We start from the raw sequence: 23,929 nt of genomic DNA, 5'->3' as shown, positions 1-23,929 counted from the left end.
TCTTACCTTTCTGTAGACTGTGATCATTATTACTGCTAATTGTATCAGTTTTGTGAGCCCTATGGCGTAATCTGGTTTGTTTGTTTGTTTATTTGTTTGTAATGATCGGGTGGGAAATATTCTTACCCGTAGTATTTTCTCTGACATAGATAGATGAAAATAATTGCCTAGTTTATTTAATTATTTCCCCTCTATGGTGACTTGCTACAGTCAATAAGGGGCAAATTGAAATTGCCCATAATAAGACATTTACACTTGGATATGGAATAGGTGTAAAAGGCTCTTATGATCTGGTGTGTAGCATATCCACACTCCTGCTTTACCTTTGCATCCAACTATTTGACACCACGACACAGATTCTGTGCTGATATGCATAAGTTATGAATCCAAGAAAGCTTGTTTTGTGCTCAACCCACGTCTGATAAGCATCCCCCCCCCCCTCAACAACCTCTTCTGTCTTGTTTATCCTCATGAAATACATTATATATACCTTACTGAAACTTGTCCTCCCATATTTATAGATGAGTTTCCATTAGCCCTGTTATGCCAGCATTAGTTTTCTTAACCAGCAGTTTGAATTTGCCCATTTTATTGACAACATTCCTGACATTACTGTATAGTTGGGATAAAGTGCCTCTATATAGTTTGATATTGGTAAAAACGCTTGCACCACCTGTATTAGTCTTAGCAAATGATAAAAGGAAGCAAGGTTAAATAGCAACACACACACACACACACACACACACACACACACACACACACACACACACACACACACACACACACACACACACTTCCATATCACCTGACTATCCATCCCCTCTAATTGTTTGTCAAATTTATTCATACTACCCATTTTCACAAAACCATATGCAAATTTTTTCCAGGGATTGATTACTTTCTGACTGAAAGCATCTTTCCTACAACCATCCTTTTTCATTTTATATTTGTGTCACCATATGTGTGTTTGTGCTAGTGAGAATACCATTAAAATTTAGCACTTACTCAATCCATTCAGTGCTTTAAATACCTCAATCAGATCTCCTTGCAGATGCATTTTTTTTTAATGAAAACCCCAAATACAAAAAAAATATTAGAACCTATGGTATTTAGTATTGCATGTGGGTTTGAGGTTGAGAAGATGGAAGAACATCTTGTTGATGTTAGACTTGAATTTCTGTAGATTGTAATTTTCAGGGAATGCATGTGAAGGGAGGTAGGTTCCAGAAAACAGAAGTTGGAATAAATGAGGAAAAAGAAAAGTTGGTTCTGTGAATTTGAAGTTGTACAGTAAAAAAAAAAGATGCTGACTGGTTGTGGCATGTATTCAGACTGATTTGGAAGAAAGAGTAGGCATTATAGAAGCCAATTCAGAAGAACAGTGGCCATGGAAGTATCTATAGAAAAGGCATACATCAGAAAATCTGTGTGTGAGAGAGAGAGAGAGAGAGAGAGAGAGAGAGAGAGAGAGAGAGAGAGAGAGAGACTGTTAAATGTCAGTCATTAATTAGCCTAACTGCCCTCTTTTGAATGGAATCTAGAAGCCTGAGAGTGGTTTTTGGGGGCCAGTGCCCTAGATGTGAGAACAATATTCGATATGTGATTTGCACAGTGAACAGCGGTTTGGAAGAAAAGAAACAGAGCAAAAGAGAAAACCCAGTTTTTTAGATGCAGAGGAAACAATATTTGTAATGTGCTTATGCCAAGAGAGATTAGAAGTTGGTAATCCCCAATAGAGATATTATAACCTTGCCTTGAAATCAGTGTCATCGAAGATAAAAATCGCACAAAAAGGAATCCTTTTTATGTGATATAAGACAGGACTGAGTTTTAGAAGCATTGAATTCAACTAAGTTATCTTTGTCCCACTGGAGAATTGTAGATCAACATTTAAAGAATTGGTAGTGAATATTTGAGAAGTGGAAGCTGCTTGTGCAGGGCAAGGTGTCTCAAACTGAAAGGTTGAATGCAATGTGCTGTCATCAGCAAAACTATGGGTAGAATTTCTGGTCAATGGAAGGTCATTAATATATTATTATTATCATTAGCCATATGGTGCAAGGAAGCCTGAGGCTTTTGCTGCACCAGCCAAAAAAAAAAAAAAAAAATTTTTAGTTACCGAGAGAGAGAGAGAGAGAGAGAGAGAGACAGACAGACAGACAGACAGACAGACAGAGTGAACGTACAAGAGTAAGGAATACAAGGGAATCGCCAAGAAAGAGAAGAATGATGATATCTAGCTTGGGACCCTGGGTGTGCCAGGCCCATACTTACCAGATGTGAGCCCCTGGGGTACAAGAAGAAAATAATGGAGAAAGAATTGAACCTTGCAGAACACCAGCAGTAGCAGAGAAGTTAAGACTGATAGACATCTACCATCATCCATAGTGAGCAGTCAGAGAGAAAACTGGATACCCAATTACAAAACACAGTTTGCTATCCATAAGATGGAAGTTTATTTAGATCTTTATCCGAACATGATCAAAAGCCTTTGAAATGTTAAGAGCAACTGCTTGAGTTTCATGAAACTGTTCTATTGAATTTTTCCACAGATGGGTAACGTTGAACTGATATATCACCTATGGATTGACACTGACGGAATCCAGATTGGTGATGATTGTTCAGATGGAAGGTGTCAAGATAGTATAGGAGTTTGTGGGTAATGAATTTCTCCATTACTTCAAAAAAGAGTAGAGGCAGGTCCAATGGGATGATTGGGTGGGAGGGATTTGTTGCCATTTTTATAGGAACTGGCTGGATATTATTGTTATTATTAGCCATATGGTGCAAGAAAGCTTGAGGCTTTAGCAACACCAGCCAAAAAAATAGTGAACTTCCAGAAGAAAAAACACTAGTTGAATAAGAAAGTGTAAAAAGTGACACAGAACAGGGGAGCTTGGATTTTGAGAACAAGTGTAGAAATATGGTCAGGACCTGGATCTTTTTTTAGCATCAAAATTCTTCTGACTTCTTTCTGACAGAAGACCACAGGAGTCATAAGAGTGAAGAACACTAAATGTTTAAACTCTAGTTTGGACTGATTAACTGCCTTACAATTTTTAAGAGGTTTGGTGTAGGCAGAAAATGAACCTGGAGACTTGGATGGGAGCCAATTGTGATATGCAACAATCTTGTCTTGAATAGCCCTAGCCCATTTATTGGAAAACCAAGGTTTAGATAAAGGATGAGATGAATGTGGAATAAAGGATTTCATTACTACAAGAATAATTTCACTGATGTGATCTGAGTAAAAATTGATATCAGAAGATTTAAAACAGTAATCTAACCCAGGAAAAGAAGTATGGAAATCTCTCAGATAATCCCATTTTGCATTGTTGTAATACCAAGTAATAAGAGGCTGAAAATGGCCACAAGAAAGGCTCCATTGGAGAAGAGACCACTAATTGTGATCTGAGGTGCTTAGATGATTACTCACCTCAATCATGTACTAGGAAAGCTTTTTTGTGAGAAAATCAGTTGGCTGTGTGTTTAGGATTATTTAGTATTTTCTTAGGTTAATGAATAATTGGTGCGAGGTCATTAGTAATTGCAAAAGCCTCAGCATTGTGGCCAGCTGGGGCTGTTTGAGTAGAAAAGTGAAGCTAGCTGGAGTTGTGTATATTAAAATTGCTAAGGAAAATTACCTCACTCTTAGGAAATTTGGACTGGATAAAGTAGTTTCAAAGAAAGGAAGTCAGAGTTCCGAGCAGTTAGCATAATTGAGAGATTGATAGAGGCAATAGATGATTGACAGAATTGCGTAGGGAGATTTTGAGGCAGAGGAGATTTCAAATTAAGTTTCTGTGACAGGAAATATTAGTGCAGACATGCTCTGGTACTACCTTTTGAAGTAAAAGGAATTGTACAGTGAATAATTAGGACAATGAGATGAACAGTGAGTGAATCAACTGCTGTATGGCCTCAGAGAAATTGTAAAATGTTTGCAGGGCTGCCTTGTTCTTTCATCTGTTCTTGCAGCTGCCAGGATTTAAAGTGCATTGATAATGCATAGTCTTAATTCTAAAAGCAGAGCAAACTTTCCTTTAAATCAAGTTGTCCTGGTATTGTATTACTTTTATACAGATGACTGTGCCAAAAGATATTGTTCATTTGTTTATATGATAAGACTTCTTTAACAGCCTGTTTCAGGAATAACCTGCCCATGATTGGATAGCTTCTGGTGACAGTACTAGGCAAAGCAGATAGCTCTAGCTATACTACAACTTTGAAAACTTTTGTGTATCACATGGCAGCACACGTTGAACAACTTTTTACAACTGTTTTGTTTAGCTGCCTTACCAGCTGCCTTTTGGTAAGGCCTTATGTTTGAAAGTAGTGCAGTTCCAAGGCATCATCATCAGCCATTTTCAGTCCACTGTAGGGCGAAGGCCTCTCCAGCAACTTTTCCAGTTCCTTCTGTTTTGTGAAATGGCCATCCATTTCACAAAATGGATGGCCATTTTACAGTAATATGGCCTAAGTAGCCTTTGTGCAAAAAATTACCACAACAACTTTTAGTCCTTGGGTACCATTCTGTTATATTCTTAGTCCATCTGTCATGGCGTCAAGCTATGTCCTGCCAAAGTCCATTTCAGTTCTTTAGTTTTAATAAGAATGTCCTTTACTTGAGTGTGCTGCCTAATCCATGTGCTTCTCTTCTTATCCAACAGTCTAATTCATAATATAATTTGTTCCATTCTTTGCTGTGTAGTTTTCAGCTTCTCTTCAATTCTTATTAGCATTAGTAGAGATATACGATGCAAGAAAGCAAGCTTATGCAGCATCAGCCAAAAAAAAACCCACCCATTTTACCCCTCCATTCGTTCCAAATGCCTGTCCAGCTCAGCCTTAAATTTATTTAGGCTGAGCTGGACGTCTGTTCCACCAATCAACTACCTCCTGGCTAAAGGAAAATTTCTGCACATCTATTCTACAACTGGCTTTCCTGAATTTGAATCTATGCCCCCCTCAAGTTTTTAATCTGAGCAAGAGGAAGAATCCCATCAGCATTCAGCTTGCTCATCCCATTCAAGGCCTTATACACCTCAATCATAATATAACTTGGGCACTCACCTCAATCAGATCACCTGCAAGGTGATCTGATTGAGGTGAGTGCCCAAGTTTCACTTCCATAAGTCATGGTGGGGAGTACTAGATTGGTTCATTATTTTGTTTCAGACAAATTGGGATATTGCTCCTCAGTATGTGACTATATTTCCTGAATGCTATACATCCAAAATTTATTCTTCTCTTGGCTTCCAGCCATTTATCATTGTTACATCTAATGACTTGTCCCAGACAAGTATACGAATCCACCTTTTCAATTTTTACTCTGTTTATATCCCTTCCAGTGGCATACTTGTTCATCATTTATTATTAATCAGTTGTTCCTCATTCAGTTATTAATCAGTCCAAACTTGAGTTTGAACAGGCTAAGAGTAGAAAACTTGCTTCTTGCCCTAATGGTAGCCGAGCATTCTGGTCTCTTGCCAAAGCTATTGGCCGCAACTTTTGCCCATCTCTGCTTCCACCTCTGTCCAAACCAGATGGTTCTGTTGTCACTTCAGCCAAGGATAAAGCTGACCTGCTAGCATCCCATTTTTCTACCAGCTCATGTATTAATGAACTTGGTAAAACACCTCCCACCATTCCCAACACGGTCCATTCAATGCCTCCTGTGGTCTTCCGTCAAAAGGATATCAGAAGGATTTTGATGAATCTTGATGCTAAGAAAGCTCCAGGTCCTGATGGTATTTCTCCACTTGTTCTCAAAATCTGTGCTCCTGAACTTGCTCCTATTCTTTGCCGCCTTTTTTCACTTTCTTATTCCAAAGGTGTTTTTCCTTCTGCTTGGAAATTTGCTCATATCCAGCCAGTTCCTAAAAAGGGTGACAAATCCCTCCCATCCAATTATCGTCCCATTGCAATTACTTCTACTCTTTCTAAAGTAATGGAGAAATCAATTAACCGCCAACTCTTAAACTACCTAGAAACCTTCCGTCTGATCAACGATCGCCAGTATGGATTCCGTCGGTGTCGATCCACTGGTGATATTCTGGCTTATGTTACCCATTTATGGACTACTTCAATGGAAAGGTTCGGTGAAACACAAGCAGTTGCTCTTGACATCTCAAAGGCTTTCGATCGTGTTTGGCATAAAGGTCTTCTAAACAAGCTTCCATCTTATGGTTTGCCAACTGTTTTTAGTAATTGGTTATCCAGTTTTCTCTCTGATCGCTCACTGAGGGTGATGGTAGATGGCTCTCTGTCTTCTAACTTCTCCACTAATGCCGGTGTCCCCCAAGGTTCAGTTCTTTCCCCCACTCTTTTCCTCTTGTATATCAATGACCTTCTTCCATTGACTGGAAATCCTATCCATAGTTTTGCCGATGATAGCACATTGCATTCAACTTTCCATTTTGAGAAACCTTGCCCTGCTCAATCAGCTTCAACTTCTCGAAAATCTGCTACCAATTCCTTAAATGCCGATCTTCAGGTAATTCTCCAGTGGGGCAAAGACAACTTAGTTGATTTCAACCCTTCTAAAACTCAGTCTTGTCTTATATCTCGCAAAAAGGATTCTTCTGCTCCTATGCTTATCTTTAGTGACACTCCAATTTCTAGGCAAAAGGATATATCTCTTTTGGGGATTACCCTGACTTCTAATCTCTCTTGGCACAAGCACATTACAAATATTGCTTCCTCTGCATCTAAAAAACTTGGTTTTCTCTTTCGCTCTCGGCGTTACTTTTCTTCCAAACAGCTGCTCACTCTGTATAAATCGCAAATCCGCCCTGCCATGGAATATTGTTCCCACATTTGGGGTGGTGCCCCCAAAACCTCTCTCAGGCTTCTTGATTCCATTCAGAAGAGGGCAGTTAGGTTAATTAATGATTCATCTCTAACAGAGTCTCTCCACTCGCTTTCTCATAGACGTACTGTTTCTGCTGCATGCCTCTTCTACAGATATTTCCATGGGCACTGTTCTTCTGAATTGGCTTCTATAATTCCCGCTCTCTCTTTCAAAACAGTCCGAACACGTGCCGCCACCAGCCAACATCCATTTACTGTCCAACTTCAAACCCACAGAACCAACTTTTCATCTTCCTCATTTATTCATTCAACTGCCGTTTTCTGGAACAACCTTCCTTCATACGTATTTCCTGAAAATTACAATCTACAGAAGTTCAAGTCCAATGTCAACAAATATCTTCTTTCGTCTTCTCAACCTCCAACCCAAGCACGGTACTAAGTACTATAGGTTCTAATACCTCTCGTGTTTGGGGTTCACATAAAAAAAAAAAAATCATTACTTTTGTTTTAGACATTAGCATTAGTAGAGGCATTTGATGCAAGAAAGCAAGCTTATGCAGCATCAGCCAGGGGAAAAAAAAAAAAAAAACTTCCACTTCACCCCTCCGTTCATTCGAAATACCTGTCCAGCTGAGAGTTAAATTTATTTAGGCTATCAACTTCCACAACAAGGGATGGAAGTCTGTTCCACCAACCAACTACCCGCTGGCTAAAGGCAAATTTCTGCACATCTATCTTACCTCTGTCTTTCCTCAATTTGAATTTATGCCCTCTCAGGTGATTATTCTGAGCAAGAGGAAGAATCCCATCAGCATTGAGCATGCTCAAACCATTCAAGGCTTTATACACCTCTATAAGATCACCTTACTGGTGAGGTGCATTATAGCCCCAGCAGCTTATGTGCCATTAAACCTCCATAACACACACACACACACCTTACTGGTGCCTAGTCTCCAGACACTAATTTGCAAAACTTAAGCCTTTCTTCGTAAGAGCAACCCTTTGTTCCATTCACTAATTTTGTTGCCCTTTGTACTCGTTCCAGCAGCTCTACTTCCTTCTTGAAATGAGGCCTCCAGACTTGTATACAGTACTGAAGGTGTGGCCTGACCATTGACTTATACAAGGGAATAATCATCTCCTTATTCCTGCTAGACAAATTCCTGTATATCATTGACAAGACACCATGAGCTACTCTTGCAGCCTGTCTGCACTGCTCAGAGAACTTCATATCTGCCTGCACAATTACCCCCAGGTCCTTTTCATTCTCTGCCACTATCAGTGTAGTACCACAGAGTTGATACGTTGCTCTGGGGTTGCTGTTTCCCATAAGTAGTACTTTACATTTGTCAATGTTAAACTTCATTTGCCACCTCTCAGCCCATCTGCTCAACCTTTCCAGATCCTGTTGCAGCAGCATAGCATCAGTAGTGTCCTTAACAATCCTGCCAACTTTGTATCATCTGCAAATTTGGACATTAAGCTTGATATACCATCATCAATATCATTTATAAATACGGAAAACAATAATGGACCCAACACTGAACCCTGAGGGACTCCACTAATAACATTAGTCCACGATGAGCAGTGTCCATTGATTATCACTCTGTCTTCTCCCCCTCAACCACCCCTTTATCCATAGCAGCAATTTGCCTCCAATGCCACACTGCTCCAATTTGTGCAGCAGTCTTCCATGTGCAACAGTATCAAAAGCCTTTCTAAGATCCAAGTATATAATGTCAAAGTTATTCCCTGCATCCATTTCTTTTGTGACTGCATCATAGTATCCAATCAAATTGGTCAGGTAAGACTTCCCCTTAACAAAACCATGCTGTGTCCGAGCTATAACTGAAGTCTTGTCTAGATGATCCTGCAGTGCTTCTTTAACCAGTGCCTCCATTAATTTTCCTGGAACAGAAGTTAAACTCGCAGGTCTATAATTACTTGTGTCAGCCTTTGATCCTCCTTTGTGAATTGTGGTCACATTTGCACATCTCCAGTCTATGGGTACCTCCCCTGAGTCAGGAAGCTCTCATAATTATGGCCAAGGGTTCGCTTACTTCTTTTGCTGCCTCCTTTAAAATAACTGGATAGATCCCATCCACCCCAGTGCCTTTCTTGTGTTTATCTTCAACAATTTCTTCTCCACTTTACTCTCAGTTATTACAAGATTATCTAGCTTATTGCCAGAGTTGAATACACCTCTGGCATTCCTCCTCATGTGTGAATGTCGATGCAAAATATTCATTTAGTTTGTTAGCTATCTGAGCAGGATCATCAACAGTTGAACCATCAATATCAAGTGGACCAATCTGATTCATCCCCTTCCTTCTAGAGTTTACATAAGTAAAAAACTCTTTGCTGTTTTTCTTTGCATCCCTTGCCAAAGATTTCTCGTAATCTGCCTTCGCCTGCCTAGCCTCCTTTGTAGCTTGGTTACAGATCAACTTGTATCTATCATAGGCTTCTGTGTCACGTGTTAATTTATATGTATCCCATGCATTTTTCTTCTCTGGCATATGTCTCATTAGTTCATCTGACATCCATTTAGGCCTAAACCTTGAACAATATTTCTTTGTTGGTATGTAAAGCCTAGTAGCTTCCAAGATAAATTCTTTGAATGCTTCCCATTTTGAATTTGCTGTTGGTAACATCATCAGTTGGTCCCACTGTATAGAATTTAAATACTGTCTCAAACCATCATAGTCCCCTTTACGAAAGCAATAACCCTTCCCTTTACCCGTGATGGTAGTTACCTCTGTGTGTAAATCTCACTTCAGCACACTGTGATCACTGCCACCTAGTGGTTCCTTTATCTGCAGATTCTTAATGCATGAAGAATCACTACTGATAATCAAATCAAGAGTATTACTCCCTCTAGTTGCCTCCCGAACTTGCTGATGTAGAAAACAATCATCCAATAAATCCACAAAAGCCTTGCTAGTGTGTGAGTGACCAACCAACAAATTGCAGTCAATATTTGGGAAATTAAAATCTCCCATTATAAGACTCTGATTTACTGGCCCACTATTTCCCTGTACAGTTTCTTATTATACTCATCAGAGTCATTAGGCGTATAGCACACTCCTACTCTCAATTTTGATCTCCCAATGCTTATGTCACACTGCACTGTCCAGCGATGTCGGCTGGCTTCACTTCCTTGGATTTTGTGTGTTTCTTAACTAATAGCATAACACCTTCTCCCTTCCTATCCTGTCTATCCTTACTGTAGATGTACTCCCTAAATTCCAGTTCTGCATTCCTTATATCTGTGTGACATCACGTCTCTGATATCCCAACAATATCTGCCTTTGATGTTTTGAGCAATACCTCAAATTTATTTACCAAACCCTTAGCATTGGTGTACACGCAAGTATACATGCACCTGTTTCTATTCTTACCTACCGTAACACGACCCATGTGTTTACTTGTACCGCAATGACTCCCAGCAGTCTCTGAAATATCCTGCATCTTGTTTTTCAGGCTTCGGCTCATTCCAATCTTTATGGACCAGAAAGCCAACTCCTCCTTTGCTCTTTTCACTGTTTCCATTGGTGTACAGAAAATTTTCACTTGATAAACTTGTGATTAATTTCTTCAGCCAAGCTGATGATGATATTCCAATTCACATTTTCCAATTCCTTTTCCAGTTCTAATATCCTATCTTCACTGATGAGTGATCTTGCATTGTAACAGGCCAAGTTCAGTTTCCCTGCATGCCTGGTTGCAACCAGAGATTCTCTGCACCCTCTGTTTCCACTCTGATCCTCTTGTTGCTGTAACAGGGAGCGTGAAAGCTTCTAGGGACTGAGGGCCATTTGTTTCACCATGTTGTCATATTTAATAAAGTGCTGATGGGTTTGGTCTTCCTCTTCATTCTGACCAGGTGTCTTGAAGAGGAAGACCAAAGACTTCATGCATTCATTGCTACCAAAATGATGTATTAGGGCTTGGCTTAACAATGAGAAGGTGTGCATGAGTGGATTTTAGGGATGCAGGCCAACTGGACTTCTAAAATAGAAAGATATTGGATCCATCAGTGTTTTAGACTATCTGATAACACACGAATGCCTGTTTCCCTCTAACCCCTAAAGGTAAACTGCAACCGTTAATAATCCACTGCAGGATGGAAGCCGCCGCCTCCTAACGATTCATGTTGAGGGAAATGAACCATAATCTGCCACACTGGTCCAGTGTGGGTTGGCAGATCGACCATATTTAGCAGTCGGGTTTGAACCCCCCGGTCTACTCAGAGCATATGCTACTGCACTGCTGCTCCTGACCACGCAACTACGGAGACCACTCCAAGGCAATTCGTTGCAAATGCAGTTTTATTCTGTTAGAATTAAGACTATTGTATTATCTGTGAAATTGAAATCATACTATCTGCAAAAACTTTTTTTTTTTTTTTTTTTTTGCTTAGATTTTTTAAGTCAAATTATACTGTGTTCTTGTGCAAGTGCTGGTTTGCTTTCTTAATATTTCTGGATGGTGAAAATGTTGATTTTTTTTTTTTTTGTAAAATGTTGATGGAATCTAAAATTATGGTTTTTTTCAGAGTTTACTGAAATTATAGAAATTAAATTTACAAGGTAAACAAATTAAGCAAAAATTTTCTGCTAATCTCTTAATCAAAATTCCTATAAAATAGTAATAATTTTTTAGGCTTGTGAATTAAAAGTTTTATTCTTATAGCTGAATTTTAATTCAGCCTTCCCCTTAATTTCTGTCTTCCCTTGAATTGAGCCTTCTCTCTAATTTCTGTTACAAAGGAATTTCTAGAACTGAGAAGGAAGTCATTATCTAAACATTTTAACATAATGAACATTTTTGCCTAATAACTAATTAAAAAAAATTATGTATGTTTTAATGGAAATACAAAAAAACTTGGGAAGAATATTTATGTGAAATTAATGTCACTGGCATATATTTTCTCTCTCTCTCTCTATGCTGTGAAATGAGATTGTAATGTTAGATATTTTAGAAATTGAAGTAGTTCTCTAAAACAATGCTTTTCTGTGTGGGTTTTTCAGTGGACCTTCTGGGGATGCTGTCATGCCTCCAGTGAAGTTGACAGCATTTTTTTTTTATGAAAACCCCAAACATGAGTGGTATTAGAACCTATAGTACTGTGCTTGGGTTGGAGGTTGAGAAATATGAAGAAGATATTTGTTGACATTAGACTCTAACTTCTATGGTTTTCAGGAAATACGTATGAAGGAAGGTTGTTCCAGAACACGGCAGTTGAATGAATAAACGAGGAAGATGAAAAGTTGGTTCTGTGAGTTTGAAGTTGGACAGCAAATGGATGTTGGCGGCACGTGTTTGAACTGTTTTGAAAGAGAGAGTGGGAATTATAGAATCCAATTCAGAAGAACAGTGTCCATGGAAGTATCTGTAGAAGAGGCATGCAGCAGAAACAGTACATCTATGAGACAGCAAGTGGAGAGACTGTTAGAGAGGAGTCATTAATTAACCTAACTGCCCTCTTCTGAATGGAATCTAGAAGCCTGAGAGGTTTTGGGGGCACTGTCCCAGATATGCGAACAATATTCCATGGTAGGGGAATTTAAAATTTGTACAGAATGAACAGCTGTTTGGAAGAAAAGTACCACTGAGAGCGAAAGAGAAAACCAAGTTTTTTAGATGCAGAGGAAGCAATATTTGTAATGTGCTTGCTCCAAGAGAGATTAGAAGTCAAGGTAATCCCCAAAAGAGATATCATTTAGCCTAGAAATTGACATGTCACCAAAGATAAGCATTGGAGCAGAAGAATCCTTTTTGCGAGATATAAGACAAGACAGAGTTTTAGAAGGATTGAAATCAACTAAGTTGTCTTTGCCCCACTGGAGAATTACCTGGAGATCAGCATTTAAGGAATTGGTAGTGGATATTTGAGAAGTTGAAGCTGATTGAGCAGGACAAGGTTTCTCAAAATGGAAAGTGGAATGCAATGTGCTGTCATCAGCAAAACTATGGATAGGATTTCCGGTCAATGGAAAGAAGGTCATTAATATACAAGAGGTAAAGAGTGGGCGAAAGAACTGAACCTTGGGGGACACCGGCATTAGTGGAGAAGTCGAAGACAGAGAGTCATCTACCGTCACCCTCAGTGAGTGATCAGAGAGAACTATAAACAATTACAAAAAAACAGTTGGCAAACCATAAGATGGAAGCTTGTTTATAAGACCTTTATGCCAAATACGATCGAAAGCCTTTGAGATGTCAAGAGCAACTGCATGTGTTTCACCGAACTTTTCCATTGAATTTGCCCATAAATGGGTTACATAAGCCAGAATATCATGAGTGGATCAACATTGACAGAAACTACCTAGAAACCTTATGTTGATCAAACGTAAGATTTCTAGGTAGTTTGAGTTGGTGGTTAATTGATTTCTCCATTACTTTGGAAAGAGTAGAAGTAATTGCATGGGACGATAATTGGATGGGAAGGATTTGTCACCTTTTTTAGGAACTGGCTGGATATGAGCAAATTTCCAAGCAGAAGGAAAAACACCTTTGGAATAAGAAAGTGGAAAAAAGCAGCAAAGAACAGGAGTGAGTTCAGGAGCACAGGTTTCGAGAACAATTGGAGAAATACCATCAGGACAGGAGCTTTCTTAGCATCAAGATTCGTCAAAATCCTTCTGACTTCCTTTTGATGGAAGAATACAGGAAGCATTGATTGCAGCGTGGTGGGAGGTGTTTTGCCAAGATCATTAATACATGAGTTGGAAGAAAAATGGGGTGCTAGTAGGTCAGCTTTGTTCTTGGTCGAAGTGACAACAGACCATCTAGTTTTGAAAGAGGTGGGAGCAGAGATGGGCAAAAGTTGCGGCCAATAGCTTTGGCAAGAGGCCAGAATGCTTGGCTACCATTAGCACAAGAAGCAAGTTTTCTACTCTTAGCATGTTCAAAATCTAGTTTGGACTGATTAATAACTGCTTTACAATTGTTTCGAATTTTGGTGTAGGCAGAAAATGAAACTGAAGAAATGAAACAAGCCAATTAAGATATGCAACATTGTTCTCTTGAACAGCCTTAGCACATTTATTGTATTTTAGAAATTACTGTATTTGACCATGCAGTCAACCTGAATTAACTGATATTGTTTTTAATTCAATAAAATCGCCCGTTAGGCATTATCCATTAAATTCAGGCACTGCCCTGACCAGCTTCAGAAGTATTTAGTTCCATCATCAGTAATGGAACTAAAGTGATGAGCCTGCTCAAACCATTTAAGGCCTTAAACACTTAAATCAGATCACCTTGTAGGTGCCTAGTCTTCAGATGCTGTAATTTGCAGAACGTAACTCTTTCTTCATAAGAGTATCCCTTTGTTTCCCATCACCAGTCTTGAAACCTCTCACCATTCTAGGAACTCTATATACCTCCAGAAATGAAGTCTCCAGACCTGTAAGCAGTACTTATTCAAGGTGTGGTCTGACCATTGCCTTATACAAGGGGATAATCACCTCCTTATCCCTGCTAGCAAAATTCTTGTACAGTATATCATTGACAAGACCCCATGACCTGCTCTGGCAGCCTGTCTGCACTGGTCAGTAAATTTCACATCTTGACTGCACAATTACCCCCAGTTCTTTTTCATTCTCCACTACTCTGTGTAATACCACACAGTTGATACCTTTCTCTGGGGTTACTGCTACCCATATGCAGTTCTTTGCATTTGTCAATATTAAACCCCAGGTGTCCCTTCTCAGCCCACCTGCCTAACTTTTCTAGATCCTGTTGCAATAGCACGTTGTCATTACTGTCACTAACATCCCTGTCAACATTTGTATCATCTTCAAACTTCGACATTAAGCCTTATATATCTTCATCAATATTATTGATAAATATACAAAACAACAATGGTCCCAACACCCAAACCCTGGGGGACTCCACTAATAACATTAGTCCACGTAGAGCAGTGTCTATTTATTACCACTGTCTTCTCCCACTCAACCATCCTTTTATCCATTGTACCAGCTTGCCCTTAATGCCATATTGCTCCAATTTGTACAGTAGTCTTTGATGTGCAACAGTATCAAAAGCTTTCTTGAAATCCAAGCATATAATATAAAAATTATTTTTTGCATCCAGTTCCTTTGTGACCACATAGTATCCAATCAAACTGGTCTGACAAGACTTCCCCTTAACCAACCCATGCTGTCTGAATTATTACTGCAGTCTTGTCTAGATGATCCTTCATTGCTGCTTTAACCACTGACTCCATTATTTTCCCCGTAACAGAAGTTAAACTAACAGGTCTGCAATTACTGTCACCCTTCGATTCCCCTTTGAATTGGAGATACATTTTCACATCTCCACTATGTGGAGACCTCCCCTGAGTTCAGCTATGCTCTCATTATGCCTAAGGGTTTGCTTACTTCCTTTGCTGCCTCCTTTAATATAACTGGATAGATCCCATCCACCACAAGTGCTTTTCTTATGTTTAACTTTAATTTCTCCTCCACTTTTCTCTCAATTATTACAAAATCATTATCCCTGTTCCTTTTAATAAGCTTCTGTCCTCCACTTCCCTGCAGAATTCCTCATGTGTGAATGTAGATATAGAATACTCATTCAGTTTGTCAACTATCTGAGCAGGATCATCAACAGTCGAACCATCAATATCAAGTGGACCAACCTGATTCATCCCCTTCCTTCTAGAGAAGGCTTTTCTGTTTTTCTTTGCATATTTTGCCAAAGATTTCTCATCTGCTTTTGCTTGCCTAACCTCTTGTGACTTGATTGCAGACTAGCACTAGACCATAGGCTACCATTTGCAGTATAGTACAGTAATTAATAATACAGTAGTATGGATTTAGGTTTTAAGGTGGTATGATTGCCAAAATCATATTGCATTATGTATACTTCCACTTAAAAAAATATTGGAAAATTGCAACACTCATAGCAGAGGCAGCATTTGAATCTGCAACCTATATTTCTTAGACCACTTGGCTAATCTGCAACCTATATTTCTTAGACCATTGTGGCGTAATATTGGTGATTAACGTTCTGGGGATATTCTAGACTGGAGCTACTACTTTATCTAATAAAATAAAAAAACGTTGCCTGAACACTTAGGCTGTATGCATAACCTTGAAAAAACGGAATTTTCAAAAATTGCGCATGCATGTGCTGGGTAGAGAATGCTGAAAAATCTTCCCTACATGGGATATTGGTCCCGCATGTGGACTGGAATCCTCAAAATGTCTCTCAGGCTTTTAGACTATTCAAAAGAGGGCAAGTTAGATTAATTAATGACCCATCTCTAATAGACTCTTCACTCTGTCTCATAGGTATTCTCTTTCTGCTGCTGCGTGCCTTTTTCATAGATACTTCCATGGGTTCTGTTCTTCTGAATTGGCTTCTGTAATTCCCCCTCTCTTCCAAACCAGTCCGAATGTGTGTCACAACCAGTCACCATCCTTTTACTGTCCAACCCCAAACTCACAGGACAACCTACCATCATATGTATTTCCTGAAAATTAGTCTACAGAAATTAAGTCTGTATATATCAACAAGTGTTTTGTTTCACCTTATTCTTCAACCCACACGATACTAAGTACTATAGGTTCTAATATCTTTTGTGCTTGGGGTTCTGATAAAAAAAATAAATAAAATACTGTCAACCCTATGACATTATTTGGTTTGTGGGTGATCAGGTCTAGAATGTTCTTGCACCTAGTACTTTCTGTGACACACTGATATAAATCAGTTGCCTTGTTGATTTAAAAAAAAAAAAAAAAAAAAAAAATTGTTCCTTGTGGTGTATTTTCCTCCCAACTTGCTTCAGTCAGTAAGGGGTAAATTAAAATCGCTAATCCCGTTGCTTCTTTGTAACTCTCACCATACAGATTCCATGTTTGTATGTATTGGTTTCAAATCTGAGAATATTCTTGTTGTCCTTGCCACTTTTCATTAAAAGCAGAATCCCTACCCCTATTTTGCCTATTCTTCCTAAATACATTGTGCATAACATAATGAAACTGTTTCCTATTTCTAGATGACACTGTTTCTGTTAGCTCTTATGTCAGGTTTAGTTGTAAAAATCAATGAGTTCAAACTCATTGATTTTTATTGACAACACAATCCTGAAATTGCTGTAGATGCAGTTTAGACTAACTATCCTTATCACTTGCTGCCTTGACACATCCATTTTAAGGTTATTTAAACTTGTTTCTGTAGTACTGTATTTGCTTTCCATTCATTTAAACATATTGCTGCTGTTGGTACATCCTTACAACATTAGAAAACTTTTTGGCTCATGCTCTTAAGACACTGTTCAGTGATATTGGCAAAGACCCTTTTGTTTAAATGCTTGCCATCTATACAAAATAGATTCTTAAGAGGGCTAATAGATTCTTTCTTGCATTGCATATGCAAGAAATATTTACCCACTACAAGCCTTGCAGAGTTCCTCAAGTCGAGTTAGTTTACAAGGCTTTTGTCATTTAGTCCCCATCGTGTCTAGGGTCGCTTGCTGGCACAAATATATTGAATTAACTTACAATTTTTTTTTTTTTTGTCTGGATCCTTTATAATCCATATGAATAATAATGCCCTCTTTAGATCCACTGAAAATTGATAACTTGTTTGTCACATCAGATTTCACGTTTGACAGACATTCCCCTTTTTATCTCTATTTTTAAAGATTTTACTAGTTTCTGTGACAGTAATTCCCCAATAAAATTAAATCTTTTTGAACCAGAGCAGCATGTTCTTGACCATTCTGTCTTGAGGCACAAATCAGGGATAGTCCCTTCCACTAACACCAGAAGGAAGTTTGTTCCATTGAACATCTACTCTTAATCTTTTCACATCTATCCTGAAACCATCCATTTCAGTTTTAAATTTGTTCCCTGTGCATGTGTTTATTGTCCAAGAGTAAGGTTGCCATTAGCATTTGGTTTGCTTTGCTTAATCCATTTAAATTAATGAACCCTTACAGAAAAGAACTTCTAAATTGTAAACTTCTTGTGCAAGCAATCCTAAACGGTTCGACCAAGCTGATAACTCCAATCAGATTATCCCCACATATGTGGCAAGTCTGTTGTTTTTTTTTTCTGACTTAAAGCATCTACTTATTCCTTTTTTAAATATTATGCCAACCTTTCTTTTGGGATCAATGGAAAAAAAAAAAGACTTGGTGGCATTCCATACCAGTTAGGCACTCTGTATTATGCATATTGTTCACTTTTGTTTTTTGACTACCTGTTAACTAGAAAGGATGCCACACAAAATATATTGAATTAAACCTTTTATTCTGACTGAATGCTATAAAGCTGTGGTTCCCAAACTACTTGAGATCTATGGACCCTTTCAAAAATCAAAAGTTTGCAGACTCCTATATATACTGTATATAAATTATAAAGATGCAATTATTACACCTGATAGCTCAACTCCCCTACCAAATACACTGATAATTACCTTTTTTGTCTATATATATATATATATATATTTATTTTTTTTTCCTTCTCCTCTGTGTGTATGTATATACAAGTAGCTCTTGATTTATTCTGGGGTTAGGTTCATGGGGGACAGGTGCAAATGGAACCCTTTATATAATGGAGTTAATGGGAAATCACAGAGTTAGGTTCTGGGCACCAAACATTTTACCTACCCTTTTCAATACTGAAGTATTTAAAGTTCAGAAATAAACTTTATTTTTAACCTACATAAATACAGTTAAATATAAAAAAATAAATTACAAAACATTTTGACAGTGAAAAAAATTTTTAGTTGGTTTTTGAAGAAAGAAGCAAGTGTTGATCGCCCAGATTTCTTCCTCCTTTCTTTAAGAATTTCAAAATAACAGGTCAGGGTTGATATGACACCCCTTTTAACTGTGGCACTCCTCTCCCAGTCTTGATAAATGTCACAGAGCTCATTAATGAGCGACTGTACGCTTGCAAGAATCGGTTGTAGATCACTGGTTTTCATAATTTTTAGAGGAGTATCTTCTTTCTCTTCCTCCTGTTGTTGGCTTAAAAGTGTTCATTTGAAAGGGTGTGCATGACTTTTCAAGAGCTCAGTTACATCTTCAGCTGTAACTTCAACTCTGCCTCTTGTGTGAGCCTGCTGATGTTTTCTACAACATTCTGTTGTGGCTCGACTCCTCTGAAGTCATGCATGAAATCTGGGAGAAGTTTATGCCACACTCCATTTAGACAAGTGACAGTCACTTCTTGCCAGATTATGTTAATGTGATTGATGCCCTTTAAGACATCAAACAACTGTCGATATTCTCTGATGGTAATGTTGGACTCGTCTAAAGCTTTTACCATTTCTGTAAATGTTTGCCGTAGGTAGTAAGCTTTAGAGGTGGCTATTACCTCCTGATCCATCGGTTGCAAAACTGATATTATTATTTGTGATTGGCTCAGATTATCCTTGATCACGTGTACAGATCACATGAACAGTGCATGATACTTAGTATAGTACAATGCTGATAAATTGTTTGACGATTTAAACTTTCGATTTATAAAAAAATTTCAAAAATAAATATTCATGGCCTTGTGGTTAATGACTGCTATTGCAAATTGGACCAGCACAAAACAAGGGCTACCTGTATATGTATGTACACTGGGTTTTCTGAAAAGAAATTTCAAAGTTTTATATTTAAAACAACTCACTTTTATTCTTATTTTTACATAAATATATAATAATAACTTTATCATCAATTTGCTATACATAGAACGAATAATTTGACCAGTTCCAGAGAATCCATTTTGCAGCCCCCAGGAACTGTCTACAGACGCCAACTGGTCCATGGATCCCAGTTTGGAAACGCTGCTATAAAGGAACAAGTTTTTCCCCCTCCATTGTTCTGCCTTTTTTTTGTAGCACTGAAGGGTCACTTGCATAGTTGCAATAGATATCCATTTGCTGTGTATTTCTTGGTTAGAATGGCAGGTAGGCAATGTGAAGACTGAGCACAACACAGTGATGAAATATATCCACAATGTAAGATGAGAGATGATGCTATTAGAAAAGTATATGCAATTAATAACAAACACAGTTTGCTCATAGCTACATACAGAAACAGGCTATGCCCAATGTGTACAATGTCTTTATTAGCTTTCATAGCTAATAATAAGTTACTTTATGTGAAATGGTATGCTAAGTAAAGCAGACATAGTCAAGCCTAGGCAAAAGCCTCAAGCTATGAAAGCCACATAAAGTAATTATACATGCCAAGCATAGCCTCTGTCTAAACATAGCTACAAAGAAACTGGGTTTGGTACTTAATTCATCTGCTTTGCTTCCTACACTATTTCACAGCTCACCTATTATGAAAATATTGCATCACTGAGTTGCTCAAGTCTTCACAATGCCTGCCTGCCCACCGATGAGACTCCAATGAGATTTGAACCTGGGTCCAGTTGCAGCTTACACTTTAAATTAAAAGCAACGTACCTCTCCACTAGAGCAGTGCCTTTTTATTTAGAGTAATGCAATACCAAGGAAACTCGGTGGCAAAGTTCCAGCACAATGAGGCTGATGCACAAAGTACCAAACCCAGTTTGCTCACAGATGTGTACAAAAATAGGCTATGATTGATAAATGATTTTCAAATTTAACATAGTGATAGTTTCTTTCTGGTCAGCATATTGACTTAATGCTTTCTTGTGTGATGCCTTACAAAAGTTGCATTACACACTTTTTTAAATTGTAATGTTGATCATCCTGTTATATTGAATAAGATTGTTTAAATTACTCTGAATGTTTTTTGTAGTAGTATATTGATAGTTATTCTTTTTAAAATTATCTAAATTTTTTTTATAAATGTGTAAAGATCAGTTTTTATCATAGCCTCCAATGGCAGGTCGAGGTGGAGCCCAGAGACCCAACGGTGCAACTCAGGGTAAAATCTGCCAGTTTAAACTTGTGTTGCTGGGAGAAAGTGCTGTTGGAAAATCGAGCTTAGTGCTGCGGTTTGTTAAAGGACAATTCCATGAATATCAGGAGAGTACCATTGGAGGTTGGTTTTTTATGCTGTTTATCTTTTTATTATAATGTGATAATCATGGTCTGTGGTTTGTTTTTGGCATTTAGATTTATCACACATTGAAATAATCAAGTTGAAATCGATTACATTTATGCAGTAGAATTTGCACTTATTTTTATTCTATTCCTGTGCATTATAGACTTTAAAAGGAGGACAAGTATAGTAGGGATCACTGTGCTAAACATACAAAAGTGCCGTAATCATCATTAATAAAAAGTCTCAGTTGAGTGACCCCATTAGTAGTAATGTTTGGATAGAGTATAAGTTAAAAGTTTGGGAAGCACAGTTATGGATAGTAATTAGTCTAAAATAGCTGTATTAAAAGTTTTTATTTTACTAGATTAACCAATGCTAGTTGGCTAATCTGCATGGCTAACTGGCTAGAGAATGTACATTGTCATGACTGGCTGCCATTGCTACTTGACAGATTCAGACTTTGATGTAAGCCATTAAACACAGTACAAAAATTCAACTGAATACGATGTGGAGGTTTACATCCTTGGAGGCCATTAACTTTAAATTCAGTGTGCAGGGTTACAGTGGTAGGGATTGTTAAATTCTGAGAACCTGATAATGCAATGCAGGTATGGCAAAAAAAAAATTATCTTCTCATTTTTCTATACCAACTGGATGTAACATTCATTTATATGAAGGGGGAAAAAGTTAGGGTAAAGCAGGCAGGGAAAGTAAGAAATGAGAGAAAAGCAGGCAACTTATCAGCAGCAGCAGGATGTAAAATGTGATGGAAACCAGCTCTTTCCATAAATTCAGGATCACAATGCCTAATTTGATATGAAGTGTCTTTTATTAATTGTTATTTCTAACCAGTAGTGAAGCATTTTAGTAAGAGTTTTCAAAATGTTCTGAAAGCCACTCGGTGAACTCTCCCACTGAATTCATGACAAGAGTTTGATTCTCGGTATCATATTCTTTTTGATTTGCAAATGTCACTCAGTTTACTTTTTTTTTTTCTTTTTTTCCTTTTGTAGAGTATTGATTTTGTTAGAAAAAATAGGAAATGCCTAACTGTTAATGCTTAGTTGAAAAGCAATGAAAACTAGCATAAACTGTCACATGACTAATTGTTCCAGATCTATGGAAAAGTTTTATGGCAGTAGATCTTTTGTAAATTTTTTTAGTGGCTTTTGATGCTTGCACTTATTTCTTATTTTCTATTATCTTGACCAAAACTCTTAAGATTAATTCAGTTAGATTAAGAAAATGGGAATAAGTTAATAATTTACTCCTACTTTGTAGTTAAAAGAAGACAATGTGCCCATGTAACTGTCAAATACTTCAATCGGTTTACCTTCAAAAAGAAATTCAAAAGCCATTTGTAAATAATGAATATTGGAGGGTGGAAAAATGTACTTTGGATGGTTGAATCCAACTTTGAAATTTTTGGATTCAAGTGTAGAGTTTATGCGAGATGATCAACTGAAGAAACGTTGCCAAGCATGATGGTGCTTCCATCATGATCTGGGGTTGCTTCTGTTTTTCTGGAGTGACATCAGAATTGAAGGAATTTCAAGAAAAGACTATAAAAACATTCTCGAACACAATACAGTATCCTCTGGACCTCTTTGTGAAAGGAATTTTAATATTAAAAGACAGTGACCTGAAGCACAGCTCTAAGCTGTGCAGGCACTTTCTAGCAACTAAACGACAACAGGAGGGTGGTATTGCAAATTATAGTGTGGCCACTCCAGTTGTCTGACTTAAAATACGGCACTCTCTCGATTAACTGGGACACTTCAAGACTCCAAATTAAAAAAATAAAAAATAAATAATAAAAAAATCAACCGGAAATCATAAAATTCAAATAACAAATAAATAGGTATAAACAGATGTTTTGCAAGTTGTAAATAAGCTTTTCATAAGCTTTTCAAACTAAGAAACTAGGAAATTTAATCTTAAATGGATGTTAGATGAACTAATGAAACTTGTGGCAGAGAAGAAAAGTGCATTGGATGCATATGGATTATCAGGAGACAAGATGCCTATAGTAGATGTAAGCTAATAAAGTCACAAAGGAGGTCGGCAGGTAAAGGATACAAAGACTTTACTTATGCAAACTCTAGAAGGAAGGGGTGAATCAGATTGGTCCCCTTGATATTGATGGTTCAACTGTTGATGATCCTGCTCGGATAGCTGACAAACTGAATCAGTATTTTGCATCTACATTATAAAATGAGGAGGAATTCTGTAGGAAAGTGGAGGACAGAAGCTTATTAAACTCTAACAGTGAGAGCTAAATGATTTTGTAATAACTGAGAGCAAAGTGGAGGAGAAATTTTTGAAGTTAAAACATAAAGGCACCTAGGGTGGATGGGATCTATCCGTTTATAGATTGATCCATTTATTTATAGATAGAGGAAGCAAGCAAACCTTAGCCATAATTAGCCTTGGACTCAGAGGTCCCCATGGAATGGAGATGTACAAATGTATCCCCAATTCACAAAGAGTGACACGAGTAATTACAGAACTGTTAGTTGAACTTCTGTTCTAGGGAAAATAATGGAGTCACTGGTTAAAGAAGCATTGCAGGATTATCTAGAGAAGACAGCAGTAAAAATTCAGACACAGCATGTGTTGGTTAAGGGGAAGTCGTCTGACCAGTATGATTGGATACTATGACATGGTCACAAAGGAACTGGATGCAAAGAATAATTTTGATATCATATACTTGGATTTCAGGAAAGCTTTTGATACTGTTGTACATGGAAGACTACTGTACAAATTGGAGCAATATGCCATTAAAAGAAAGTTGCTTCAATGGATAAAAGGATGGTCAAATGGGAAAAGATAGTGGTAATCAATGGACACTTCTCTTTGTGGACAAATGTTATTAGTGGAGTTCCCCAGGGTTTGGCATTGTGCCTGTTGTTGTATATTTATCAATGATATTGATGAAGTTATATCAGACTTAATGTCCAAGTTTGCAAATGATACAAAGGTTGGCAGGGTTTTTAATGATAATGACAGTATGCTACTGCAACAGGATCTATAAAAGGTGAATAGATGGGCTGAGAAGTGGCAACTGAAGTTTAACATTGACAAATGCCAAGTACTGCATACAGGTAGCAGTAATTCCATAGA

The 23,929-nt window shown here is 37.8% G+C and overlaps 1 protein-coding gene across 2 annotated transcripts in view; it reads left to right on the top strand.

The window, feature by feature from the left end:
- Rab5 (RAS oncogene family member Rab5) overlaps window positions 1-23,929 on the top strand; it is a 124,945-nt gene that overhangs the window by 49,270 nt on the left and 51,746 nt on the right. For both annotated transcript variants that reach the window (XM_090388100.1, XM_090388099.1), the window contains exon 2: window positions 20,635-20,803. In XM_090388100.1, coding sequence (XP_090244226.1) covers window positions 20,641-20,803 — 163 coding nt within the window. In that variant the 5' untranslated portion in view covers window positions 20,635-20,640. The remainder of the gene's footprint in view (window positions 1-20,634; window positions 20,804-23,929) is intronic.

This window comes from Mastigoproctus giganteus, chromosome 13, assembly GCF_048544385.1.
Source record: "Mastigoproctus giganteus isolate SK-2022 chromosome 13, ASM4854438v1, whole genome shotgun sequence".
Lineage (NCBI taxonomy): Eukaryota > Metazoa > Arthropoda > Arachnida > Uropygi > Thelyphonidae > Mastigoproctus > Mastigoproctus giganteus.
Note: the sequence above shows the minus strand (reverse complement) of the source record. Positions and strands in the feature narration are given on the sequence as shown.